General features: G+C 46.7%; 1 protein-coding gene and 1 pseudogene across 2 annotated transcripts; both read right to left on the bottom strand.

The window, feature by feature from the left end:
• Window positions 1-6,059: 6,059 nt before the first annotated feature.
• Window positions 6,060-17,228, bottom strand: LOC116463925 (placenta-specific protein 9). 2 transcript variants are annotated; one of them, XM_032147239.2, is made up of 4 exons: window positions 16,975-17,225; window positions 9,420-9,517; window positions 7,085-7,208; window positions 6,388-6,525 (listed from the first exon to the last, which is right to left on the bottom strand). In XM_032147239.2, exons 1-4 carry the CDS (start codon window positions 17,036-17,038, stop codon window positions 6,515-6,517), a joined length of 297 nt encoding a protein of 98 aa, XP_032003130.1. In that variant the 5' UTR covers window positions 17,039-17,225; the 3' UTR covers window positions 6,388-6,514. The 2 variants fall into 2 exon arrangements, with proteins under 2 accessions (XP_032003129.1, XP_032003130.1); XM_032147238.2 differs by lacking the exon at window positions 7,085-7,208 and having other exon boundaries at window positions 6,060-6,525; window positions 16,975-17,228.
• Window positions 17,229-23,279: 6,051 nt separating this feature from the next.
• LOC116463924 (large ribosomal subunit protein eL22-like) lies at window positions 23,280-23,664 on the bottom strand (annotated as a pseudogene).
• Between the last annotated feature and the right edge of the window lie 3,129 nt (window positions 23,665-26,793).

The following is a 26,793-nucleotide window of genomic DNA, read 5'->3' as shown; positions in this document are numbered from 1 at the left end:
CAACCTGGCCTCATATAGGGTCCCCTGTCAGTAAAGGAGTCAGTCAAGCCCACCAGGTATACCAAGGACTCTTACCTCAGCCCCTACTCCTTGGAAAGCTGCCCCTTGGCCTAATATTGGTGTTTAGCTTGAGCCTGACTCCTTCTCAACACTAAGAGCTGATGAAGTCCTGAAGGAGAAAGAACTCTGACCTGAGAGTCAAACATCCTTATTCTGATCTCAGCTCAGCCCCTGATTTGTTGTGTGACCCTGGGTAAGTCACTTCCCGTCTTTTTGACTTTGTAAAATGAAGGGTAGACTAGAGGAGAGCTTCTAAAACTTTAATGTAGTCAACGATAGGAAATTCCACAAGTCTGTCCTTCCACAAAAGCAGCAAATAAGGTGGCAAAAACTCAAACAAATTTATGGGAACTCTGGAAACTAACTGAAAGTTTATAGCAATCAAGTGAATACCTAAGAATAAAAGCTGGATTTAGTAAGCTTTGTTGTGTTTTAGCTTACCCTGGCCCCATCCCCCACTATCCAGCATGGCAGCAGCATCAAAACCAATATCCCTCATTCCCTGTATAGGTTCCTGTCACTGGAGGTAGCAGATTAGACCTTATTCTCAAGAAGTATGTTTGTTTTGATTTGTCAGGTTGCTCCCTGAAGGACTGGTTCAAATGCCTTGCTTTTATTTTGCCTAATTTGGAGCTCTCCCAAAGTGAAGATGGTAGCCTGGAAAGACATTTCAAGGTCAATGTATTAGTGGCTCATGCCTAGGGGAAGGAATAACATTTGGAGCAAACAGGAGACAAATTGAAAAGCTTCAGGAGGAAAGGCTAGGAAATAAGATTCTTTGGGCGGGAATAAGGACTTTAAAGAGCTTCCACATATTCCTGGAAATCTGGAAGGCCATACACATGCCTAGGGCTGGGCATGTGCTTAAAAAGACTTGAGAGGGCCCTATGCTCTCACCTCTGCCTGACCTTCAGGCTCTGTGCAAGCAGGAAGTGAAGGCTAAGGCATAGTTATAAACTGCATGGATGAAGGTTGAAAGGTGTGTCCCAACACAGAACACATCTGCAAATGCTAGGAGGCTTTTTGTTGTTCCAAGTGTTCAAAGAAATCTTTTAAATCACTAGCTGACCACTAAGCTAACCAGAGACTTAGTGGCCACACCTGACAAAGAATACAAACTAAAAAACTAAAAACGTAGTTCAAGAAAATAACAGGCTGGGCACAGTGGCTCACAGTGGTAATCCCAGCACTTTGGGAGGCTGAGGCAGGTGGATCACTTGAACCCAGAACTTCGAGACCAGCCTGGGCAACATGGCAAAACCCCATCTCTGCAAAAAACACTAAAAATTTGCAGGGCCTGGTGGCACACACTTATAGTCCCAGCTGCCCAGGAGGCTGAGGTGGGAGGATCACCTGACCCTGGGAGGTCCAGGCTGTAGTGAGCCATAATCCTGCCATTGCATTCCAGCCTAGGTGACACAGTGGAGGAATAATTTTATTTCCAAACCTGCCACATTATAAATAATATTCAGAATGTTCAGTTTTCAACAAAAACTATGAGGTATGCAAAGAAACAAAGTATGGCTCATACATAGAAAAAAAATCTCAATAGAAACAGGAAAGCTCAGACATTGGACTTAACAGACAAGACTTTAAGTCAATTATTTTCAAAAAGGTCAAAGAACTAAAGGAAACTAGGAGAATGATGTCTCACCGATATTGATAAAGAGACTGGAATTATAAAAAGGAACCAAATAGAAGTTCTGGAATTGAGAAGTACGCAAATAAAAAATTCATTGGAAGGGTTCCAGAGCAGACTTAAAAAGGCAGAAGAAAAAAATCAACAAACTTCAAAATAGGTCAATTGAAATTACCCATTCTGAGGTGCAGAAAGAAAACAAACAACAACAACAAAAAAAGCTAACTGAGCCTAAGACACCTGCAGGACACCATCAAGTTTACCAACATACACCTAATAAGAATCAGGAGAAGGGTGAATGTAGAAGAAATTTTTAAAGAAACAATGGCTGAAAACAATGAAAGACATTAATCTACACATACAAAAAGCTCAATGAATTGTAAGTAGGGTCAACTCAAAGAGACACTCAGTGTGACATTGAGACACATTATAATCATACTGTCCAAAGACAAAGCAAATCCTGAAAGCAGAAAGAGCCACTGGACACATACAAGAAATCTTCAATAAGATTAATAGCCAGTTTCTCATCCAACATCATGGAAGTGAGAAGGCAATGAGATGACATATTCAGTGTGCTGAAAGGAAAATCTTGGGTGGTCTTGATACTTGTAGATGTTCATCTGTGTCTGATCATCTGTGTCTGAGCATTGAAGAGTTAGGTATTTATCATAGTCTTCGCAGTCTGTGCTTGTTTGTACCTGTCCTTCTTAGGAAGGCTTTCCAGATATTTGAATGGCTTAGGTGTTGTGCTGTAAGCTGTATCTGCTTAAGGATTCACCCCAAGCCCAATCACACTTTGGTTTTTTTTTTTTTTTAGCCTCATAGAGGTACTGCCTTGATGGTCTTGGACAAGTTTCAGGATTCTTTGGATTACCATACAGAGACTCTTGTTCATTCCCGTACTGTTTCCCAGACAAAGGGAGTCCCTCTCTCTGTTCTAAGCCACCTGAAACTGGGGGTGAAAGGACACAAGCACCCCTGTGGCCACCACCACTGGGACTGCACTGGGTCAGACCTGAAAGCCAGCCACAGCACTGGCTCTCACCCAAGGCCTGCAGTTACCACTCCCTGGCTACTGCCTATGTCTTCTCAAGGCCCTGGGGCTCTACAATCGGCTGGTGGCAGAGCCAGCCAGGCTTGTGTCCTTCCCTTCAGAACAGCAAGGTCCTCCAGGCCCCAGCTGGGCCCAGAGGTGCCATCTGGGAGCCAGCAACTAGAGTAAAAAATCTTAGAAGTCTACCTGGTGTTCTATTATACCAGTGAGATGGCACTGAATCCACAAGATGCAGTCCTTCCCTCTCTTGCTTCCCCTTTCCCAAGGCAGAGGTGCCTCACTCCATGGCCACCGCCACCACAGGTCCACAGGGAGTACTGCCAGACTACTGCTGATGTTCCCTTAAGGCCCAGGGAGTCTTCAACCAGCTTGTGGTGAATGCTGCCTGGCATGGGACTCACCCTCCAGGGCAGTGGGCTCCCCTCTGGCCCAGGGTAGGTCCATAAATGCCATCCAAGAGACAAGTCCTGGAATTGGCAGTCCCAAGAACCATTTGGTGCTTTACTCTCCTGTGGTTGAGCTGGTACCTAAGGTGTAAGACAAAGCCCACTTTACTTTTCCCTCCACTTTTCTCTAGCAGGAATCTTGCCTTGTAACCACTTGCCTTGTAACCTTGTAAACAATGTGCTGGCTGAATCTGAACCTGAAACCGACAAGACTCAGAGTCTCACCCAAGGCCCTCAGCATAGTACCCAGGTATCTCTGCTGGTTATTCAGGGACCAAGGGCTCTTCAGTTAACAGGCAATGAATGCAGCCAAGACGGGGTCCTTTCCTTCAAGGCAGTGGGTTCCCTTCCAGCCCAGGGTGTGTCTAGAAATGTTGCCCAGGAACGAAAATCCTGAACAACATGCTAGCAGACTAAATCCAGCAGCATATTAAAAGCATTATACACCATGACCAAGTGAAATTTATCCCAGGACTGCAAGGGTCATTTAATATATGAAAATCAGGCCGAGCACAGTGGCTCACTCATGCCTGTAATCCCAGCACTTTGGGAGGCCGAGGCGGGTGGATCACCTGAGGTCAGAAGTTCAAGACCAGCCTGGCCAACATGGTGAAACCCTGTCTCTACTAAAAATACCAAAATTACCCGGGTGTGGTGGCGGGTGCCTGTAATCCCAGCTACTCGGGAGGCTAAGGCAGGAGAATTGCTTGAACCTGGGAGGCAGAGGTTGCAGTGAGCTGAGATCGTGCCCCTGCACTCCAGCCTGAGCAACAGAGTGAGACTCTGTCTTAAAAAAAAAAAAAAATCGATGTAATGCATGTAATTAATAAAATGAAAGGGGAAAATCACATGATCATCTCGATGCAGAAAAAGCATTTGAAAAAACCCAACATCCTTTCATGATTAAAAAAACACTCAACAAACTAAGACTAGAAGGAAAATGTCTCAACCTGCTAGAGGGCATCTATGAATAAGCCACAGCTAATATTGCAGGTGGGAATGTAAAATAGTACAGCTGCAATACAAAAGAGTTTGGTGGTTCTTCAAAAAGTTAAACATAAGAGTTACCATGTGACTCAGCAATTTCATTCCTACATATAGACCCAAAACAAATTAAAAAACAAATATTCACACAAAAACTCATATACGGATGTTCATAGCAACATTATTCATGATAGCCAAGAAATGCAAACAACCCAAATGTCCCTCAATTGACAAATAAATGCTTAAAATGTGGGCCGGGTATGGTGGCTCACACCTGTAATCCCAGCACTTTGGGAGGCTGAGGCGGGTGGATCAAGAAGTCAGGAGTTCAAGACCAGCCTGACCAACATGGTGAAACCCCGTCTCTACTAAAAATATAAAAATTAGCCAGGCGTGGTGGTGTGCACCTATAATTCTAGCTACCCAGGAGGCTGAGGCAGGAGAATCACCTGAACCCAGGAGGCAGAAGTTGCAGTGAGCTGAGATCATGCCACTGCACTACAGCATGGGTGACAGAGTGAGACTCTGTCTAAAAAAATTTAAAAAAGAATAAAATGTGGTATATTCATACAATGAAACATTATTCATCCATAAGAAGGAATTAAGTACTGATACATGCTACAGTACAGATGGCCCTTGAAAACGTTATGCTCAGAGAAAGAAGCCAGATACAGCTAGACTACGTATTGTATGATTCTACTTATAGTACTACCCCCTTACCTTCAGGGGATAAATTTCAATACCCCTAGCGGATGCCTGAAACCACAATAGTATCTAATCCTATTATACTATGTTTTTTCCTATGCATACATACTTACGAAGTTTAATTTATAAATTAGGCACCATAAGAGATTAGCAACAATAGCTAAGAATAAAATAGAACAATTAGAACAATATGCCAGCTTCTGTGAAGGGAGAGTTGTGTGAAAAACAACAACCACATGCCAGCAGCACTGCTCTTGCACTTTGGGTCTTGATTAAGAGAAAGAAGTGTTGCTGGAACACAAGCACTGTGATACTGTGGCCGTTGATCTGGTAACTGAGAAGGCTGCTAAGTGACTAACAGACAGAAGTGTAGACAGCATGGACCATGCTAGACAAAGGGAGCATTCACGTCCGGGGCAGGATGAAGTGGGATGGCGAGAGATTTCATCACGCTACTTAGAATGATGTACGATTGAAAACTCATATATTGTTTATTTCTGGAGTTTAATATTTTAGGACTGTGGTTGACTGCAGGTAACTGAAACCATGGAAGGTGAAACCACAGATAAAGCGGAACTACTGTATTTAAAATGTCCAGAATAAGCAAGTTCATGAAGACAGAGATCAGTGGTTTCCAGTGGGGTGTGGGGAGTGGGAATGGGATGTGACTGCTTAATGGATATACAGTTTCTTTCTAGAGGGAGAACAATGTTCTGGAACTGGTGGTGATGACTGCATAACTTCTGAATGTACTGGAAGCCACTGCATTTGTACAATATTTTTTTTCTTTTTCTTTTTCTTTTTCTTTTTTTTTTTTTTTTTTTTTGAGACAAGGTCTCACTCTGTCACCCAGGCCGGAGTGCAGTGGCATGATCATGGCTCACCACAGCCTTGACCTCCAGGGCTCAGGTGATCCTCCCACCCCAGCCTCCTGAGTAGCTGGGACTACAGGCACGTGCCACTATGCCCGGCTAATTTTCATATTTTTTTGTAGGGATGGGGTTTCACCATGTTGCCCAGGCTGGTCTCAAACTTCTGGGCTCAAGTGATCCTCCTACCTTGGCCTCCCAAAGGGCTAGGATTATAGGTGTAAGCCACCGCCCCCAGCCTTGTACAATTTAAAATGGTTAAAATGATGAATTTTACATTGAATTTCACTTCATAGGAAATTTTTTTAAAAACAACAACAAACCACTTTAATGGACACATAAATTCCCTGGGGGTCTCATTGCAATGCAGATTTGGATTAAACAGTCTGGGTGGGTCCTGAGACCCTGATCCCCTTGCTTCTCACCTATGGCCACATTTTGAGAAGCAAGGCCACTCAAAGGGCCCCCATCTGTGTGAATCAACCCCTGCTCCATCCGCCCCTATAAATGACAGGAGTGGGGGTGTCCCCAGGTCTGAGCCTGGAGGGGGTTGCAGGCCTCCTCCAGGCATGGAAGTGGAGTGAGAGGAGGCTGTAGTAAAGGGGTTACTCTGTCAGCAGACACAGAGGAGACCAAAAGAATAGCTTTTATTTCACATGAAGCTAAGGAAGGAAGGAAGGCGAGAGGACAGGGCTGGTTCTGTGGGTGCTGCCTGGCAGGTGCGCTACCTCCAGCTGCTGGGCTCCAGCTCCAGGGCTCAGAAGCCATCTGAAAGAAAGCAGAGGCCTCCAGTGAGCAAGCTGGGGGTGCTGCAGGGTACCTGCCCCCATGGTGCCCATCAGTTCCTTCCCTTCCCTCCCGGGGCCCCCAGGAACTACTGGGCGCGGGACACAAGGATGAAGGAGAGAGCAGAGTGCAACCCCATCCCTGCCTGATCAGTGGGGGTGCCCGTCTTCCCTGCGAGGGTTTTGGGGTGGAACAGGAGTGGCTCCTCAGGGGGAAATTAAAGGAGCTGAGGAGCTCCAGTCGTGAGAAGGCCAATGAAGGAGGCAGTTTCTCCGCGCAGGGGTTGTGCTGAGATGGCATCTAGGGCCGGCTCTTCCAGAACCTCATTCGACACTGGGCGGCAGCGACCGGGGTGTGGCAAGCGGGGGGCGGGGTGCGGGGAGCACGGATGATGCCCTCCCGCTTCCGTCCCCAGGGAACGCTGGGGCCCTCCCTGCCAGCCAGGCTACACCTGTGCGGTGGAGCAGCCGTCCCTGTCTCGCCTGCCCAGCCCCAGATGACAGCAGCCCAGAGGCTGTCCTCTGCCACCTGCACTGCTCACCTTCTCCGAGAAGGTCGGGAGCGGGGCTGAAGGGTCCCTGGGGCAGGTTCCAGGCCAGCTCCTCCAGCAGGCCCAGCAGGCCTTTCACCTCTGTCCCCAGGTGATCCACGGTCTTCTCTACCATCTAGAGTGAGTAGTGGGGTAAAGTCGAGGACAGAAGTGGCTCCACGTTCTGCTTCATCAGCCAGGTCCTAAGAGAGCAGCTGGCGGTCCAGTGCGGTGCAGTGGGAAAGGACTGGGCGCTGCGGGACCTGGGTTTTCCTCACTCAGGCTCTGCTCCTACCTGCCTGTTTCCCCAGATGACAATATCCTAGGGGGCTCGCTCTCTAAGGCTCCTTTTTTGGCACTTAGTCACATATTTGGATGAAGCGCCTGTAGAATAATTTCTCCCTTTTGGACTTTGCAGCCTGGAGCTCACATTCCTTTTGTTGTTCCGCCCCCTGGTGGTGTCTCTGCCAAATGACAGGTTTGGGATTCTGAAATTTACTGAGTTCTTTTTTTTTTTTTTTTTTTTGAGACAGAGTCTTGCTCTGTACCCCAGGCTAGAGTGCAGTGGCGCGATCTCGGCTCACTAGCAAGCCCCGCCTCCCGGGTTCACGACATTCTCCTGCCTCAGCCTCCCGAGTAGCTGGGACTACAGGCGCCACCACCACGCCCGGCTAATTTTTTGTATTTTTAGTAGAGACGGGGTTTCACCGTGTTAGCCAGGATGGTCTCGATCTCCTGACCTCGTGATCCGCCCGCCTCAGCCTCCCAAAGTGCTGGGATTACAGGCTTGAGCCACCGCGCCCAGCCATTTACTGAGTTCTTAATGGTTTTTCCCTGTGTATGCCATGGACCCCATTGGCAGTGTGGTGAAGCCTACAGACCTCTTCTCAGAATAATGCCTTAAATGCAAAAAATAAAACATATAGAATTACTAAGGGCACCAATTGCATTAAAATATTATTCAAGTATTAGGCCGGGCGTGGTGGCTCACGCCTATAATCCCAGCACTTTGGGAGGCCAAGTGGGGGCAGATCACCGGAGATCAGGAGTTCGAGATCAGCCTAGCCAACATGGCGAAACCCTGTCTCTACTAAAAATACAAAAAGAAGCCGGGCGTGGTGGTGTGTGTCTGTAGTCTCACCTACTCGGGAGGCTGAGGCAAGAGAATCACTTGAACCAGGAGGTGGAGGTTGCAGTGAGCCGAGATCATACCATTGCACTCCAGCCTGGGTGACAGAGTGAGACTCTGCCTCAAAAAAAAAAAAAAAAAAATCAGGTATTTAAAATTAAACTTTTTGGCCCAGCATGGTGGCTCATGCCTGTAATCCCAGCACTTTGGGAGGTTGAGGCGAGATCACTTGAGGTCAGAAGTTTGAGACCAGCCTGGCCAACATGGTGAAACCCCATCTCTACCAAAAGTACAAAAAATTAGCCGGGCATGGTAAGTACAAAAAATTAGCTGGGCATGGTGGTGCATGCCTGTAGTCCCAGCTACTCAGAAGGTTGAGGCACGAGGATCACTGGAACCTGGGAGGCAGAGGTTGCAGTGAGCCAAGATTGTACCATGCGCTCCAGCCTGGGTGACAGAGCAAGACTCTGTCAAAAAAAATTTAATTTTTTGATGTAATATATGTATTGGCAGGGCACAGTGGCTCATGCCTGTAATCCCAGCACCTTGGGAGGCCGAGGTGGGCGGATGGCTTGAGCTCAGGAGTTCGAGACCAGCCTGGGCAGCATAGCAAAACCTCGCCTCTGCACCACGGCACTCCAGCCTGGTAGACAGAGAGAGAACCTGCCTCAAAAAAAAATGTATTTATTAACTCACTAAATCACATGATTTAACATCAGGCCTAATAACAACTGAAATTTTGACATAAGGAAGGATAAAAATTATATGTTGAGATATTCATAACTAGAAGAAGATGAAATTATCTGGATTTCTATTGATGACAAAGTTATAGTACTGTTAATACCACGGCTTGCTGTTTTATAATGAATGAGAATGCTCAATTTCAGTTAAAGGCTTGTGACAATAAAGATGTAAACTTTTCCCCACACAAGTTAGGAATTGTGGCTATATAACAAAACAGTGACTGAATTTCCACCTTCCCATCCAGTAATGATGTTGAAATATCCGGGTGGGGGTAAGCAAGGCCTTAGGGGAGGCAGGGTCCACTGGGGGCTGGGCAGCCCGGCAGCCTAGATGGGAGGGTGATGTTGGACGAGGTGACCACAGGGCAGGATCAGCCCGGATGTCCTCACATTCCAAAGCAAGCTTGCATCCGCCCATAAAAACACCATCCTAGAAGGTGGTCCTGAACTCGCATGTCCTTCCAAACCACGTTACCTCCTCCATGACATCTAGACGGCGTTGCACAGCCATGTGCCTGTCACACACTGTGCTCTGAGCTGAGTCTCCTCGCGGAGGGCTGAAGGGTTCTGCAGCTGTGGGAAAACAAGTCTTGTCACTGTGGGACCCTTAGTTTTCCATAATGCCAGAGACTCCTGTAAACACTGAGTTCAAATGAGATCAGTCCTCAAAGCAAACTCAGGAGCAAGCAGAGGAAGGCCCAGGTGGGGGTCAGTGTGCTAGTGTCAGCCATCTCAATCCCACCAGTCTCTACAGCCACAGTCACCTACAGACCCAGATGAACTTCCTCAAGGAGGTGAAGCCCAGGGAGGAAGGGAGGATGGGCTTCAGCCAGGGAGAATGGCGCCTGCAAGGATGGAGAGGTCTGAAAGAGCAGGGCTCACTGTGCAAACCCCGCAGGGAGCCTGCAGTGGCTGGAGATACAGGGTGGGCAGGAGAGAGAGACTGGAGAGGGAAGTCCTGGAAATGAAGCCAAGGGGGCAGAGCTTTAACCCAGGGGCTTTAATAAACCAGTTCTGATGCTTGTTTTTTGTGTGTGTGTTTGTTTGTTTTGAGATGGAGTCTCGCTCTGTCGCCCAGGCAATGGCGCGATCTCGGCTCACTCCAGCCTCCGCCTCCTGGGTTCAAGCTATTCTCCTGCCTCAGCCTCCTGAGTAGCTGGGATTACAAGTACCTGCCATCACGCCCTGCTAATTTTTGTATTTTTAGTAGAGACAGGGTTTCACCATGTTGGTCAGGCTGGTCTCAAACTCCTGACCTCAGGTGATCTGCCCGCCTCAGTCTTCCAAAGTGCTGGGATTACTTGGTGTAAGCCACCAAGCCAGGCCAAGGGGGGTTATTTTAACAGAAAAGTCACAGAGTCAAACATGAATTTTTAAAATATAGGGAATAGATTGGAGGGAGATGCTTTTGAAGGCAGGAGGTTACTGCAGCAATCACGGTAAGAGGGGTGAAGGAGAAGTGATGAGCAGAGGCAGGAGCTGTAGGAATAGTGAGGAAGAAAATGAGAGGAGATATTTCAGTAGCAGCGTTGACACTGGGAACCTGTTAGTAACAGCTGGCATGTGATGAGTGCTTACCATGCACCAGTAGGGTGCTAACTTAACCTCTCCAACAACTACATGTAGGAAAACTGATGCACAGAAGGGTGAAAGGATGTGTCCAAAGTCACTACTCATAAGCAGAGGACTCATGAGGCCAAGAAGAAGGCCAATAAATTGGGAGAAATGGGGGCTGAAGAGGACTGGAGGTCTTAGGAATCACAGGAGGAACAAGAGGTAAAGAATATTGCAATTTTAGCCAGGCATGGTGGCTCACACCTGTAATCCCAGCATTTTGGGAGGCCGAGGCGGGCAGATCATGAGGTCAGGAGATCGAGACCATCCTGGCTAACAGGGTGAAACCCCGTCTCTACTAAAAATACAAAAAAAATTAGCCGGGCATGGTGGCAGGTGCCTGTAGTCCCAGCTACTCAGGAGGCTGAGGCAGAAGAATGGCGTGAACCCGGGAGGTGGGGCTTGCAGTGAGTGGAGATCACGCCACTGCACTCCAGCCTGGGCGACAGAGCCAGACTCCATCTCAAAAAAAAAAAAAGAATATTGCAATTTTAGCTTTTAGAGGTAGAGCAGCTTCAGATAGTGACAATATTAAGGCGGTGGCCATGGATGTGGGCATCTAAAGCTCAATAGGGGGAGTTATGGAACTTGATCTCTCTACGTGCAATGCTTGTAGCTGTAAAGCCTTGGTATTGGATGGATTGGCCAAGGGGCCATCTGCAGTTGTCTAGAAGTGGGGCAGGTCTTGAGGTAGGACAGAGCTGATGACGGATGTGTAACTCTGAGAGGCTGAGTGATTTCCCCAAGGTCACACCATCTGCAAAATGCCTGGACCTCAGGCACCCTGACCCCCTGGCCTCATCTCAGCAAGGTGGGGGCCCCCTGCCCTGTGATTTTCTGATTCCAACTCTATCTAGCTCTCAGCTCTTCCACTCAGGGATGAGAACAAGACTAGAGACAAAATGTCCTTCCACTCTGAGCATCTTTTGTGGAGAACAATCTGTTTTCCAAATTATCCTTTTCATTATTTCCCTCCTCTGAACTCAGAAAAGACTCTTCAAAAGATAATGGTGTCATTGCTGAATCTGGGGAGGGAGGAGGACATTATAATGGCCCTTTGGTTATTTTTTTAAGGCGAGTCTTTTAAAGACCTATACTGAAATATTTACAGATGAAAGGCTGTGCTGTCTTGGATTTACTTCCAAAATAAATAATCCAGGCCTCGGTGGGGATGGTGAAGAGGCATGCGTAGATGTTTAGAGCAAACAGGATGGACTGAGAGTTGCTGATTGTTGAAGCTGGGTGATGAGCACATGGGGGTGCATTCAGCGATTCTGTCTACTGTTGTGTGCACGGTTTGAAATGTTCCATAACAAAAGCTGGCTGTCTGATGAGGTTGTCAGCAGAAAGCAGCAGCCATTGTGGGCTGCAGGCATCCATGTAAAATATTCAGAGAGAGAGAGAGGCCCCTGGGGGTTGTGCTCGATCCTGGCCCCACATCCTGAGAAGGCTCTTGAGAGGCAGGAGCAGGCCTAGAGGAGGCTATGGGAAGGGACTTCTCTCTTTTTTTTTTTTTTAGACAGAGTCTCACTCTGTCACCCAGGCTGAAGTACAGTGGCACGATCATGGCTCACTGCAACCTCTTCTTCCCGGGTTCAAGCAATTCTGCCACCTCAGCCTCCAGAGTAGCTGGGACTACAGGCACAGACTACCATGCCTGGCTACGTTTTGTATTTTTTATAGAGATGGGGTTTCACTATGTTGCCCAGGCTAAGCTCAAACCCCTGGACTTAAGTGATCCGCCTGTCTCGGCCTCCCAAAGTGCTGGGATTATAGGCGTGAACCACCGCACTCGGTTTGGGACTCCAAATTTTAACTCAATTGTCTCAGCTGAAACTGGGCTGCTCAGCTTGGAGAGGAAAAGCTCTGAGGGGGCCTCTGTTCTCACCCACAGAGTGGCCGTCCTAGGGGAGGGCCTGTTGTCATGAGTCTGTGGATACACACACCCCCCTGCTGGCTCTGTCCAGAGGACTTTGGCTAAGCCTTTTCCGAGGCTCACCTGCCCTCTCCCAGACTCTAGCCACTCTCCCTTCACACACTTCCCCCAGGCTCAGGCTAGGGGGATGCAGTGTGACCCTGCCAGCCAGATGGAAGTCTGGCTGCTTTGGAAGTCAGGAGCAACCAGAGCCTGCTCCTCGCCACTGGCCTAAAACACCCTGTTCTCTATGTGTCTGTGATGAGGTCTAACTTGGCTCCAAAACCCCTCCAGGGAAAAGGCCAGGCTGAGGTCGCTCCCCACATGGCTCAGCACTAATCCTTCACATCTGGACAAAACTGTCCTCTGTGCACCCTGGAGCAACTGTCCATGAGCTCATTGGGGCCTCCACGGAGCGCATCTGAGAGAGCAAGCTTGGAGCAGGGCCTGACATTGTACTGCCTGCTCCCTCCACACCAGCGTCCTCACCACAGTGCTGACTCGAACGCATCATGGTAGAAAATATGCCGGGACCCCTGTTCTCAGCCTGGTTCAGCCACTAATGATTATGGGATTGTGAGAAAGTTTCTTCTCCTCCCTGAGCCTCTGCTGCCTCCTCCATAAAACGGGGTAGGATAGGCCTGAGGCCCTGACTCCCCCGTGTAGCACATCCTTAATTCTTCTGTCTTTTGGAGGCTGCAGAGAGGCCTCAAGAATTAGCTAGAAGAGCTGGGCTCAGTGGTTCACACCTGTAATCCCAGAGCTTTAGGAGGCTGAGGCAGGAGGATCTCTTGAAGCCCGAAGTTTGAGGTCACTCTGGGCAACATAGTGAGACTCTGTCTCTACAAAAATAAGTAAATAAATAAATAAATAAAAATTTAAAAAAAAATTAGCCAGGATTGGTGGCATATACTTGTAGTCCCAGGTATTTGGAAGCTGAGGCGGGAGAATCGCTTGAGCCCAGGAGTTTGAGACTACAGTCAGCTACGATTGCACCACTGCACTGCAGCCAGGGTGACAGTGAAAGACTGTGTCTTGTAATAAATAAATAAATAAATAGAAAATAGTAGACACACACATGCACCACAGGGCTGTCGGTGGCTCAGACAAGGGGAGTGGAAAAGGCTGAGGGATTACGATGATTAACCCTGAGCAGCCAAGGCTGTGGCTCCGCAGGGCTCCCTTCCTTCCTTTCCTCCCGCTCTCCCAGGCCCTGCCAGTTGGGAGATGGACCTCCTTGGATGCTGCGTTGTTTTCTCTGGCCCGGCTCCTGCTAGGGGCCTGATGTGCACCCTGGATGGTGGCCATGGGCGAGGCATCATTCTGTGCTGGTGAGAACACGCTGCTGTGGAGCCCGGAGGCCCCAGGGGAGGGCTGGGCTGGGCTGGCTGCCCCATTTAAAGAGACGTGGCCCCTGGGTCCCATCCTCTGAGGCGGAAGTACCGCTGCTTCTACTTACAGGCCTTACGGGGAGACCTTTTGTATCTGGACCCAAACAGTAAGAAGTGCCACAATGCAGATGATTTCTGCATGCTGGGTGATGAGAAATGTTTTCTCAGTGGCGTCTCTGAAAGGTGCTGCTGTATCTTCTGAATTGTCAAAGTCACACTCTGCTTTGAAAAGCAACCCTGGCCACTTGGGGGTTAATTATATTTGACCACATTCAATATAATAGAATAATAAATTTACCACATCCAATATTTGTATTAAAATGTATGATTCATTCAAAACCATCCACGGGTTTTGATTATTTATGAAAGCAGAAGAAAACTATTCTTCAAGTGATTTTATAAAAAAACTCCAAAATATGGGCCAGGCGTGGTGGTTCATGGTCTAAAAAGCCATCAGGGATAAAGGTTTCTCCGAGAGCTGCTAAAAGAAACCAAGACTCGGGCCCAGCGCAGTGGCTCATGCCTGTAATCCCAGCACTTTGGGAGGCTGAGGCAGGCTGATCACTTGATGTCAGGAGTTCGAGACCAGCCTGGCCAACATGGTGAAACCCCCCCCGCAGCCCCCGTCTCTACTAAAAAATGCAAAAATTAGCCGGGCGTGGTGGTGCACACCTGTAATCCCAGCTACTTGGGAGGCTGAGGCGGGTGGATCACAAGGTCAGGAGATCGAGACCATCCTGGCTAACACAGTGAAGCCCCGTCTCTACTAAAAATACAAAAAAAATTAGCCGGGCATGGTTGCAGGCGTCTGTAGTCCCAGCTACTCGGGAGGCTGAGGCAGGAGAATGGCATGAACCTGGGAGGCGGAGCTTGCAGTGAGCCGAGATTGCGCCACTGCACTCCAGCCTGGGAGACAGAGTGAGACTCCATCTCAAAAAAAAATAATAAAGAAAGAAAGAAAAAAAGAAAGAAACCAAGGTTAGCTCTTGGTTTATAGAAAATATAAGAAGTGGAGGTATTTAAATGACATAAAAGGGATGCAATTAGCAAAATCTAAATGTGGAAAACTTTACAGGACAAAGTTTCTTCAACAACAACAAAAAATTAAGTAAAAAAAGGGGAGAGAAGACTTACATATTTAAAGAGATCTAACAAACATTTGACCAAATGCAGTGTATGTAACCTTACTTGGATCAAACAAATGAATTGCAAAAAGATATGACAGAATCAATCAAGGACATTTGAACAGTGATTGAATATTTAATGATATTCAATCACATACGGTTTTTGGAGTATGATCATAGCATTGCAGTTATGTTTATTAAAAGAGTGCTTATCTCTTAGAGGTACACAAAGAAATATTTATAGATGAAAATACATGATGCCAGGCCAGGCGTTGTGGCTCACACCTGTAATCCCAGCACTTTGGGAGGCCAAGACAAGTGGATCACTTGAGCCCAGGAGTTCGAGACCAGCCTGGCCAACATGGTGAAACCCCATCTCTACTAAAAATACCAAAATTAGTCAGGTGTGGTGGTGTGTGCCTGTAGTCCCAGCTACTCAGGAGGCTGAGGCAGGAGAATCAGTTGAACCGGGGAGACGGAGGTTGCAGTTAGCTGAGATTGTGCCACTGCATTCTAGCATGGGTGACAGAATGAAATCCTGTCTCAAAAAAAAAAAAAAAAAAAAAAAAGAAAATATACAATGCCTGGATTTCCTTTAAAATAATCCAGGGAGGGGAGAGAGGGTGGAGACTACAGATGAGATAAAACTGCCCATGAACTGATACTTGTTGAAGCAGGGTTGATAAGTACATTATATGATTCTTTCACATACTATTATTTTGTATTTTTTTGTATCCAAAAGTTTTCATAATCAAAAGTTAAGATATATCATCTAAAATCTGAAAGATTATGCACAAAAATATATGAAATCAGTGTGAAATTACACTCATACATGGATACTTTCCTCCTTTTCTTCTTCTTCTTTTTTTTTTTTTGAGACGGAGTCTTGCTCTGTCACCCAGGCTGGATTGCGGCGGCTTGATCTCGGCTCACTGCAACCTCCGCCTCCCAGGTTCAATTGATTCTCCTACCTCAGCCTCTTGAGTAGGTGGGACTACAGGCATGTGCCACCACGCCCGGCTAATTTTTTGTATTTTTAACAGAGACAGGGTTTCACCGTGTTAGCCAGGCTGGTCTTGATCTGACCTCGTGATCCGCCCGCCTGAGGGGTAGGTGAGGGGAAGAAGGGGGACAGTGAAAGGCAAGGAACCCAGCTAATGGAGTACACAGATAGCCTCTCCCTTCCGCACAGCTCTCCACCTCCACCCAGTCCCCCATCTCCACCCAACACAGCTCAGTTCCCCAGAGAAGCTCCCTGGAAACCAGGAGGCTGACTTCTTCACCGACTGCGGATCCACCTGAGGCCACCTGGCAGGTGAATCGGTGGCCTTTCTCCTGGGCTCGCCTGCCTGGTTCCTTAAGGCTGTGCTGGGCTAGCCTGGGTCACTCACCCTTTGCAGTGTGGCTTCTTATGCAATGTCCTATAAAGCCAGGCCTGAGCCTCCACAGGCCCTTTGAGATGGAGCTGGCCTCCAGGGCTGCCCCACCCAGCAGCTGTGACCTCCCACTCCAGATCCTGGCTCCTTCTCTCTTGCCAGCTCTACTCTGGGCATCGAGCTTCCCTCTCTCTCCTTTTTGGTCTCTCTCAAATCTTTCTCTTTTCTTCAATATCCTCTCTCCCTCCACCCGTTGCCATTTTAATCACTCTTTCTCTTTCCTTCTTCTGTCTCTCAAACTCCTTTTTCTTTCTATCTTAGTTCATATCTGTTCAGGGGAAGCCTCTTTCTGTCTCAGCCTCTCCTTCTTCCTTTTCACTGTGTATTCTTCCCTATCTCCTTTATCTCTCCGTTGCTCTACTTCTCTGCCTTTTTCTGAGTCTGTTTCCTCTCAATCTTTCTCTCCATTCCTCCCTCCCTGCATCTGCCTTTCTCTCCATCTCGCTGCTGTGTCCAGCTCTCTCTCCGTCTCTCTCTTGCTCATTCCTTCCTCGCCATCTTCGGGTCTCCCCGGATCCAGGTCCCCTGCCGCGCCCTGCGCCCCACTCACCGGCCAAAGAGCCCGCGGCGCGGAACAGGGCCAGTCCGGTCAGCGCGCAGAGCAGGGGCCGCATGGTGCCGCCCGGCCGAGCGCAGCGCCGCGTCTGCCCGCAGCCGCCCTTCCCGGATCGCACCCGGCCAGCCCAAGAGGAAATGCACTCAGTTCGAGCCAAAATTCCTGGGCGGCTCCGGACTTTCTGGCTCGAGAGAACCCGCCCCCTCCAGAGGCCCCTCGGCACCCTGTGGGCAGCGCGGAGCCCAGAGACCCCGGGAGCTGAGGCACCGACGTGCCACCTGGGCGCCTCCGGAGGAAGGGGCCGCCCCCGAGTCCCCGCACCTCCTGGGGGCCCGGGAGGGAAGGCGGGGCGAGGAGGGGATTAGGTGAGGTCTTGGGCTCAAGGCGACCGAGCGTGGGGTCAGGGGTTTGTTATGAGCCGGTTTCACAGGCGGGCAGACTAAGACTCGGAGAGAAGCGTCTTCCTCGGCATCACTCTCAGCCATGGCACAGGATCTGAACCCCTGTCTCCTGGGAGTGTGGAAGCTTTTCTCTGTCTACCTACGAACAAGAAATTAATTCTAATTACATGGAACAGTGTCTGCCCCTAAGAGGGAGACCCAGAAACTCAGTGCTCTGGTAAGGGAGTGATAGCAATGTGAAAAAGGTACTTTTCAAAAAAAAAAAAAAAAAGGTAAAATCGTAACTCTCGCAAAGATATGAAATCAGCATATACTAAAGATTTTATTTAATTCATTATTAATGAGGGGACAAGTAAGATGGTACAAGCAGCCCAAAGTTTAGAGCACAGTAGTGGAAACTTCCCCTATGGCACATGCCCATCCAACAAGTGCAACAACAAATTAAGTTTTAGTGAAAACACAAAGCAAAAAAGCTGCCGCTCTAACTTCTCTGCTGCAGAGCCCTAAGTGCCTTGTCTGGCTGTAAGTGGAACACTTTCATCACCAAGCCTGGGAGAATGCCTTTGTCCATCAAGGGTCCCCGTTGGGGTTACCTGGAGCCCTTGCAGATCAAGGCTGCCTCTCTGCCTTCTGTGTTCCTGGCTGTGGCTATGCAATTGTCCAAAACAGTCACCAAGCTAACCAGTGATCCAGTTCTCACTCTCTCCTCCAGAGCAAGATAACAGCCTCAGACCGAGAAATTCTGGTTCTGAGCCCGAGAATGAGACAGACTCAGATCTAAATCTTTTAAAAGCCTTCAAGGAGATTATGATGCCCACATGAGCTGGCTCAGAAGAAGAATTTATTTCAGGAATGCCAAAAATTTCTCACGCTTGGTGGTAGGACATTCCTTGATAGTTTAGCCAGGTGGGAAAAAAGTTGTCAAAGAACTGCCAAACCCATAAGGATTCTTGTAGCTTAAAGCCAGTGGGCTACCTTATATTTTGAATTTAAGATTAAGAAAAAAACACACAAAAAACATATACATTATTGTTGTGGTAGAGCGTAAAGTAATTAAGTATACAGAGTAAAACATGAAAGTCTTTTCTGTTACGAATTCCCTCTGTCCAACGATTCAGGTCCAGTCCCCTCAATTTGGTAGGCTCTGCCTGTTCCACGTCTATGCATTCCCCATCTATCTAATGTATATTCAGACACAAATGTATATACATGAGATCAAGTCATAGATATTTTGAAGATTTGCTTTCATTCATGTTTATCTCAGTCATAACATTAAATCTTGGCTGGGTGCAGTGGCTCACGCCTGTAATCCCAACACTTTGGTAGGCCCAGGTGGGTGGATCACCTGAGGTCAGGAGTTTGAGACCAACCTGGCCAACATGGTGAAACTCCGTCTCTGGTAAAAATACAAAAAAATAGCAGGGCGTGGTGTTGGGCGCCTGTAGTCCCAGCTACTCAGGAGGCTGAGGCAGGAGAATCAGAACCCAGGAAGCAGAAGAGGCAGTGAGCCAAGATTGCACCACTGCACTCCAGCCTGGACAACAAGCAAGACTCCATCTTAAAATAAAACAAAATAAAATAAAATAAAATAATCTTGGAGATCCATCTGTGTGAGTACAGATAAATCCACTTCATTCCTTTTAAGAGTTAAAATATCCCATGAACGGATGCAAGCAGCATTATTTATCCAAACAGTCCCCTATTGATAGACATGTAGATTGCTTCCTTTTTCTTTCCAATATAAAATAAGCTTTAATAAACATTCCTTTGCATGTATCTTTATGTACATAGTACATATTCCTGTATTTCTGAAAGGCTGGAAGAGGAATCATTGCATCAAAGGGCCTTTCACATTTTGCCTGATAGGCCAAAAACTGTTCCCCAAATTGTCACTAAGCCCACGGGAGGGACAGGGGTCTTCCAGCTGTTCCAAGGTGCACCCCAGTATATGTTAGTCTAGGTAGGAATTGGGCTGCAGGGGGCGCCATTTACATAAAATACTTCTGGGCTGAGCGCGGTGGCTCACGCCTGTAATCCTACACTTTGGGAGGCCGAGGCGGGTGGATCATGAGGTCAGGAAATTGAGACCATCCTGGCTAACACGGTGAAACCCCGTCTCTACTAAAAATAAAAAAAATTAGCCGGGAGTGGTGGCCGGCGCCTGTAGTCCCAGCTACTCGGAGAGGCTGAGGCAGGAGAATGGCGTGAACCCGGGAGGCGGAGCTTGCAGTGAGCCGAGATCGCGCCACTGCACTCCAGCCTGGGTGACAGAGTGAGATTCTGTCTCAAAAACAAAACAAAACAAAAAAACAAACAAAAAAACCTTCTGGATTGGAGACACCTGAAGTGTAAACCTAGCAGTCACCTACATTCTCCAACACTGGATATTTATTATTTAAAATTTTGACAGCTTGATGATGGAAAATGTTACCTTGTTGTTATTGTTATTTACATGCTACTTATTATGAGTGAGGTTAAGCTTTATTTGCCTCTTCGATTACTTTTTTCTATTTTCCTCCCTTTCCTTTATATACTCTGATTGTTAATGCAATGCCTGTTATATATGTTGGCAATGTCTTCTTCCAGCCTTCCATTATATTTAAGTTTCTTGGTGGTGTCTTTCATCATTCAGAAGTTTTAAATATTAGGTAGCCAAATCTCTCAATATTTTCTTTTATGGCTTATAGAGTTTACAACTTGCTTATGATTCCTCGAATCAAGGCTGTAAAGATATTTTTCTATGTTTCCTTCAAATAGTTTTAAGGTTTTCTCAAGGTCTAATGTCTAATCCATCTGGAATTTTTATGTGGTTGCAAGGAAGGAATCAAACTTAAATTTTTCCCTAAATGGATATCTAAATGTCCTAATGTTCTTTATTGCCTAGTCCATCCTTTTACCACTACTTTGAACATGAAGTAGTTTGCTAGCTACTCATTTCTGAGGAGAGTTCTGGGAAAATCTCTCTACATCATGTCTGTCGCGGTCAAGGAAACAAAAATGCAAAATAGACATATAATTTCAATAAATACTGAAACAGTATTTGATGAAATTAAACAGGCCTCCCTAACTTAAAAACAGTAATAACAACAAACTTAGGATAAAAATAAAGGAAATAATGGGACATTTCCTTAACAAGATAACTACTTTTTAATTTTTATATTTATAATTTTTCTAATTAAAAAATAATAAAAATAGAGATGAGGGGTCTTGCTGTGTTGCCCAGGCTGGTCTCGAACACCTGGGCTCAAGTGATCCTCCCGCCTCAACTTCCCAAAGTGCTGGGATTATAGGAATGAGCCACCATGCCCGGCCAACTACTTTTATCTTAAATAGTTCATATGTACATACCAGAGAAAGGAGAAATGTATTCTTTATTAAATCAGGAATGAGGTAAAGATGCCATTATTGGCCAGGCATGGTGGCTCATGCCTATAATCCCAGCACTTTGGGAGGCCAAGGTGGGAGGATCACTTGAGCCCAGGAGTTTGAAACCAACCTTGGGAACACAGCGTGATCCCGTCGCTACTAAAAATTTAAAAAGAAAAACCACTCATTAGCCGGGTGTTGTGGCACGCAACTATTACTGGGGAGGCTGAAGCAGGAAGATTGCTTAAGCCTAGTAGTTTGAGGCTGCAGTGAGCTATAATCACACCACTGCACCCCATCCTGGGTGACAGAGTGAGACACTGTTCTAAAGAATAAATAATTAAAAAATTTAAAATTAAATTAAAAATTTAAAAAATAAAAAAAGATGCCACTATCAACAAGTGTTTGGCTGGGCGCGGTGGCTCATGCCTGTAATCCCAGCACTTTGGGAGGCAGAGGCAGGTGGATCACTTGAGGTCAGGAGTTCAAGACCAGCCTGGCCAACATGGAGAAACCTTGTCTCCACTAAAAATTAGTGAGCTGAGATCGTGCCACTGCACTCCAGCCTGGGCAACAGAGCGAGACTCCGTCTCAAAAAAAAAAAAAAAGAAATACAAAAATTAGCCGGGCGTGGTAGCACACGCCTATAATCCCAGCTACTAGGGAGGCTCAGGCAGGAGAATTGCTTGAACCCAGGGGGTGGAGGTTTCAGTGAGCCGAGATTGTGCCACGGCACTCCAGCCTGGGCGACAGAGTGAGACTTTGCCTCAAAAAAAAAAAAAAAAAAAAAAAAAAAAATTAAGATAAGTGTTTGGAAATCAATTTATTTCTGCATACCAACAGAAACCAGCCCAAACATGTAAAGGGAAACTCCTGGGCAAAATGACAGTATGGAGCCAGTGGACCCAGTTAACAAACCTCCTCCTTCTATTGTTCTCGAAAGTGACCAGTGAAATTAAGATAGGGGAGACTGGCATTAGTGGCAGGAACTAGAGAAATATGCCAACCATATGCCAGGCCTCAAAGCAAGGTGGGTAGCCAGCTGGATCTAATAATACCTCTTATTATTTATTATTATTCTATTATTTGCTAAACTTTCTGAACCTGGTATTGTGCTAAGGCTGTATATGCATTATCCTATTTAATCCTTGCATCAGTAAACCTATCAAGTAGATATCTTTATCCCCATTAAAAAAATAAGATCTATTAAATATATCTGATTCAAGGCTAGAGGGTGGCAGATCCCAGTTTGGAAGCTAGGTAGATCTGATTCCAAAATTCATGGTCCTCTGCATGATCAGGCCTCTTGACTCTCAAGTCCCAGGAAAGCACTAAATAGAGAATCTGGAGAAGAGTGGAGGTGAGAAAGGGACGAATGGGATATGGGGGGCGCAGAGTGGCAAGCCCTGTGCAGTTAGAGGAGAGCGCTCATAACCACCTTCATGAATGAAGTGCCCTAATGTGCAGACGTTTCTCTTTCACTTAATGCTCCCATGACCCTGGCAGTTAGCCTCACAGTCCACGCAGATTGTAACGGTGCCTGCCAGGGTCATGGGAGCATACAGAATGTGAGGCTTGGAGAAGTTAGGAGGTGGCCCAGAGCACACAGAGACTGGTTAGGGATTTGGGGATTTGCCTCCCAGGCGCCTGTACTGCCTCCGCAGGCAATGCTACAGGATGTGCTCAGGTCTTCCCAGCCTGGCTGGGCCGGGGCACAAGTGGTGGGAAATCTGGCAGGGGCTTGCTCTCCCAATCCATACCCAAAGGCAAAGGGCCAAAGGAAACAGGAAATAGGGGGCTGGTCATCTCTCTGGGGAGAGAGATGGGGTGAGAGGACAGCCCAATTAAAAGAGCCTCAGTGGCTGGGAGGGCCTGAGCTGTACAAAGCCTCCTTGTCTTCTTCCTTTGGCACAAGAAAGGATTTCCAGAGGTACCAAGAGGACCCACGCCGCGAGAGCGCTCAGTGAGCGCTGGGCAAGCCTAGCCCACTCTGCACAGATGAAGAGGGGCTACTCACCCAAGGCACAGAAGTTATAGCCAGAGAAAGTGAGCCAGTGAAGTGTGAATGTGGATGTCTCTCTTGGGGGAAGGAAAAGGAGGGGGCGACTCGATGGGTTGAGATTTGTGTTTTTGAAGTTGGATGTAGTGGCTTACTCCTGTAATCCTAGCACTTTTAGGAGGCTGAGGTGGGAGGATGGCTTGAATTCAGGAGTTCAAGACCAGCCTGGACAACATAGCCATACCCTGTCTCTGCAAAAAAATTTAAAAATTAGCCAGGTGTGGCGGCACACACTTGTAGTCCCAGCTACTCAGGAGGCTGACGTGGAAGGATGGCAGGAGCTCGGGAAATCAAGGCTGCAGTAAACTATGATTACATTACTGCATGCCAGCCTGGGTGACAGAGTGAGACCCATCTCAAAAAAAGAAAAAAATAATAAGTTTTTTTGTTTCTTTTTCTTTCTTTCTTTCTTTCTTTTTTTGTTCCCAAGTTTTATTCAAGAACTCATACAAAATATTCCACATAAATGAAATTTAATCCTCGTCTTCCTCCTCTTCCTCGTCTTGGTTAATTTGGCAGTAACATAATTCATAACTCTTTGCTGTTAGCAGCTACGCAAACCAATCACGTAGATTATTCTTCTTCAAATATTTTTTGGGTGTGATATTTCAAATACCTTTTGGAAAAAGTCACCTCAGATGTCACGGTGATCTTTCTCTGGCTCTTTTCGATGGTCACCACCCCTCCGCCCAGTTTCCCAGCTTTTCAGTTCACTTTGATCCTCTCTTGCAGAAACTGCTCAAAATTGGCATCGTCCGTGATTCCATATTCTACGGGGTGGGTGCACTCAAGACTGAACTTCAGAACCTGCTTCTCTTTTATGCCCCTCTTCGCCACAAGCTTTTTCACAGGCACCATGGCAGCAGTGGAGGCAGAAAGAGAACTGCTTCTTTTTAAATTGCTATTAATTTTATAAAATTTCAGTAGCTTTGGGGTTACAAGTTATATTTGGTTACATGAATGAATTGTATAATGGTGAATTCTGAGATTTTAGTGCATGCACCACCTAAGTAGTGTTCATTGCACCCAATATGTAGTATTTTATCCCACACTCCCCACCCTTCCTCCCCCTTCTGAGTTTCCAGAGTCCATTATATCACTCTGTATGTCTCTTTGTCCTCATAGCTTATCTCTCACTTATAAGTGAGAACATATGGTATTTGGTTTTCCATTCCTGAGTTACTTCACTTAAAATAATGGTCTCCAACTCCATCCAAGTTGCTTCAAAAGACATTATTTCGGCCTGATGCGGTGCCTCATGCCTGTAATCCCAGCACTTTGGGAGGCCGAGGCAGGCAGATCATGAGGTCAGGAGATCGAGACGGTCCTGGCTAACACGGTGAAACCCCGTCTCTACTAAAAATACAAAAAAAAATTAGCCGGGCATGGTTGCAGGCGTCTGTAGTCCCCGCTACTTGGGAGGCTGAGGCAGGAGAATGGCGTGAACCCAGGAGGCGGAGCATGCAGTGAGCCGAGATCGCGCCACTGCACTCCAGCCTGGGCAACAGAGCAAGATTTCATCTCAAAAAAAAAAAAAGGCATTATTTTGTTCCTTTTCATGGCTGAGTAGTAGTCCATGGTGTATATATACCACATTTTCTTTATCCACTCATTGGTCAATGGACACTTAAGGTGGTTCTGTACCTTGGGAATTATGAATTGTGCTGCAATAAGCATACCCCCTTTAATCTGCCCCCTTTCTTACATGTGGCCCTGAATCCTCCCAGGTAGGTGAAGATGTAGGAAGACAGGAAGCTCTGCTTGGTACAGGGAGAAGCCAAGTGTCGAATGAGGGTAGAGGTTTAATAGTAACAGTTATGGCCGGGCATGGTGGCTCACGCCTATAATTCCAGCACTTCAGGAGGAGAGGTGGGCGGATCACCTGAAATCAGGAGTTTGCGACTCGCCTGGCCAACACGGTGAAACCCTGTCTCTACTAGAAAGAAAGAAAGAAAGAAGAAAGAAAGAAAGAAAGAAAGAAAGAAAGAAAGAAAGAAAGAAAGAAAGAAAGAAAGAAAGAAAGAAAATACAAAAATTAGCCAGGTGTGGTGGCACATGCCTGTAATCCCAGCTACTCGGGAGGCTGAGGCATGAGAATTGCTTAAACCTGGGAAGCGGAGGTTGCAGTGAGCTGAGATTGCACCACTGCACTCCAGCCTGTATGACAGAGCAAGACTGTCTCAAAATAATAATAATAATAATGATATTGGCCGGGCACAGTGGCTCATCTTATAATCCTCGCACTTTGGGAGGCTGAGGTGGGTGGATCACTCCAGGTCAGGAGCTCGAGACCAGCCTGGTCAACATGGTGAAACCCCATCTCTACCAAAAATATTCTAAAAAAATTAGCTGGATGTGGTGGTGTGCACCTGTAATCCCAGCTACAGGAAGACTGAGGCAGGAGAATCGCTTGAACATGGGAGGCAGAGGTTGCAGTGAGCCGAGTTCATGCCACTGCACTCCAGTCTGGGTATAGAGCCAGACTCCATCTCAATAATAATAATAATAATATTAACAGTTATAATACCAATAGTTGTAGTCCTAACAGCCAACATTCATCATTTTGAATTCATGTCCAACCCTGTGTGAAGTACTACATAGTCTGGTTTTTTAAATTTTGTTATAGAATTATTTTATTCTGAGTAAAATATTTTTAATTTTTATGGGTACATAGTAGATATATATTTATGGGGCACATGAGATGTTTTGATGCAGGCATACAATGTGTAATAATTATATCAAGGTAAATGGGGTATCTATCACCTCAAGCATTTATCATTTATTTGTGTTACAAACATTCCAATTGTATGTACTCTTTCAGTTACTTTTAAATGTATATAGAAAAGGTACAGTAGGCTGAGTGCGGTGGCTCACATCTGTAATCCCAGTACTTTGTGAGGCCGAGGCGGGTGGATCATGAGGTCAGGAGATCGAGACCATCCTGGCTAACACAGTGAAACCCCGTCTCTACTAAAAAGAAAAAATACAAAAAATTAGCCGGGCGTGGTGACAGGCGCCTGTAGTCCCAGCTACTCTGGAGGCTGAGGCAGGAGAATGGCGTGAACCCAGGAGTCAGAGCTGGCAGTGAGCAGAGACCGCATGCCACCAAAGTGCTGGGATTACAGGCATGAGCCACTGTGCCTGGCCAACACGGATAAGTTATTTACTGGCAATTTCTGAGATTTTAGTGCACCTGTCACCTGAGCAGTGTACACTGTATTCAATGTGCAGTCTTCTATCCCTCACTCCCTCCCACACTCTCTTCCCCCAGTCCCCAAGTCCATTAGATCATTCTTATGCATTGTGTCCTCATAGCTTAGCTCCCACTTACAAGTGAGAACATATGATTTTTGGTGTTTCATTCCTGGGTTACTTCACTTAGAATAATGGTCTCCACCTCCATCCAGGCTGCTGCGAATGTCATTATTTTATTCCTTTTTATGGCTGAGTAGTATTCCACAGCTAGATAGTCTATTTTTCAGTTAATCTTGGCTGCTACCCTATGTGATGGGTTCTGTGATTATCCCAGAGCTTAGCAATAGCAGTTTTCCAACCAGTGTCTTTTGAAGTGATAAATCCACATTTAGAAGATGAGGAAACTGGCCTAAATGGAGGGTCCAGCAAAAGAACTCAGCCACCCATAGTGCCTGGTATCCACTTACTCAGTTTTGAGATGTTTTTGCAGCAGATTCACATTGCTAAGTGTCAATTCAGTTCATTGTGAAATCCATGGATATTTCCTGAGAATCCATCAAGCTGTGATTCCTGAATTCCCTGTAGGCTTGGTGGGTAGTGGGTTGGCATTTCCCTCAAGCTCTTTGAGAATTTTCTCTGCAATGCTCTCTAGGGAGATGATCTTATTTTGGCTCCTTGAGGTGAGAGTTGAAGTAAAATATAAACTGTCTGAAGACATTGCTTGGCTGACTGTTCAGAGCATTTCTGAGTTAGTATCTCTTAGTAAAAGAGGCAGAGGAATTGAGTTCAAAT

Source organism: Hylobates moloch, unplaced genomic scaffold (assembly GCF_009828535.3).
Source record: "Hylobates moloch isolate HMO894 unplaced genomic scaffold, HMol_V3 SCAFFOLD_86, whole genome shotgun sequence".
Taxonomy (NCBI): domain Eukaryota; kingdom Metazoa; phylum Chordata; class Mammalia; order Primates; family Hylobatidae; genus Hylobates; species Hylobates moloch.
This window is presented reverse-complemented; position numbering and strand designations above follow the sequence as displayed.

Coding starts and splice junctions, on each gene's coding strand:
- LOC116463925 (XM_032147238.2), bottom strand. CDS start 17,038: ATGCGGCCCCTGCTCTGCGCGCTGACCGGACTGGCCCTGTTCCGCGCC. Junction 9,518..16,974: donor CGCCGCGGGCTCTTTGGCCG/GTGAGTGGGGCG, acceptor GTTTTCCCACAG/CTGCAGAACCCTTCAGCCCT. Junction 6,526..9,419: donor GTCTAGATGTCATGGAGGAG/GTAACGTGGTTT, acceptor GCTTTCTTTCAG/ATGGCTTCTGAGCCCTGGAG.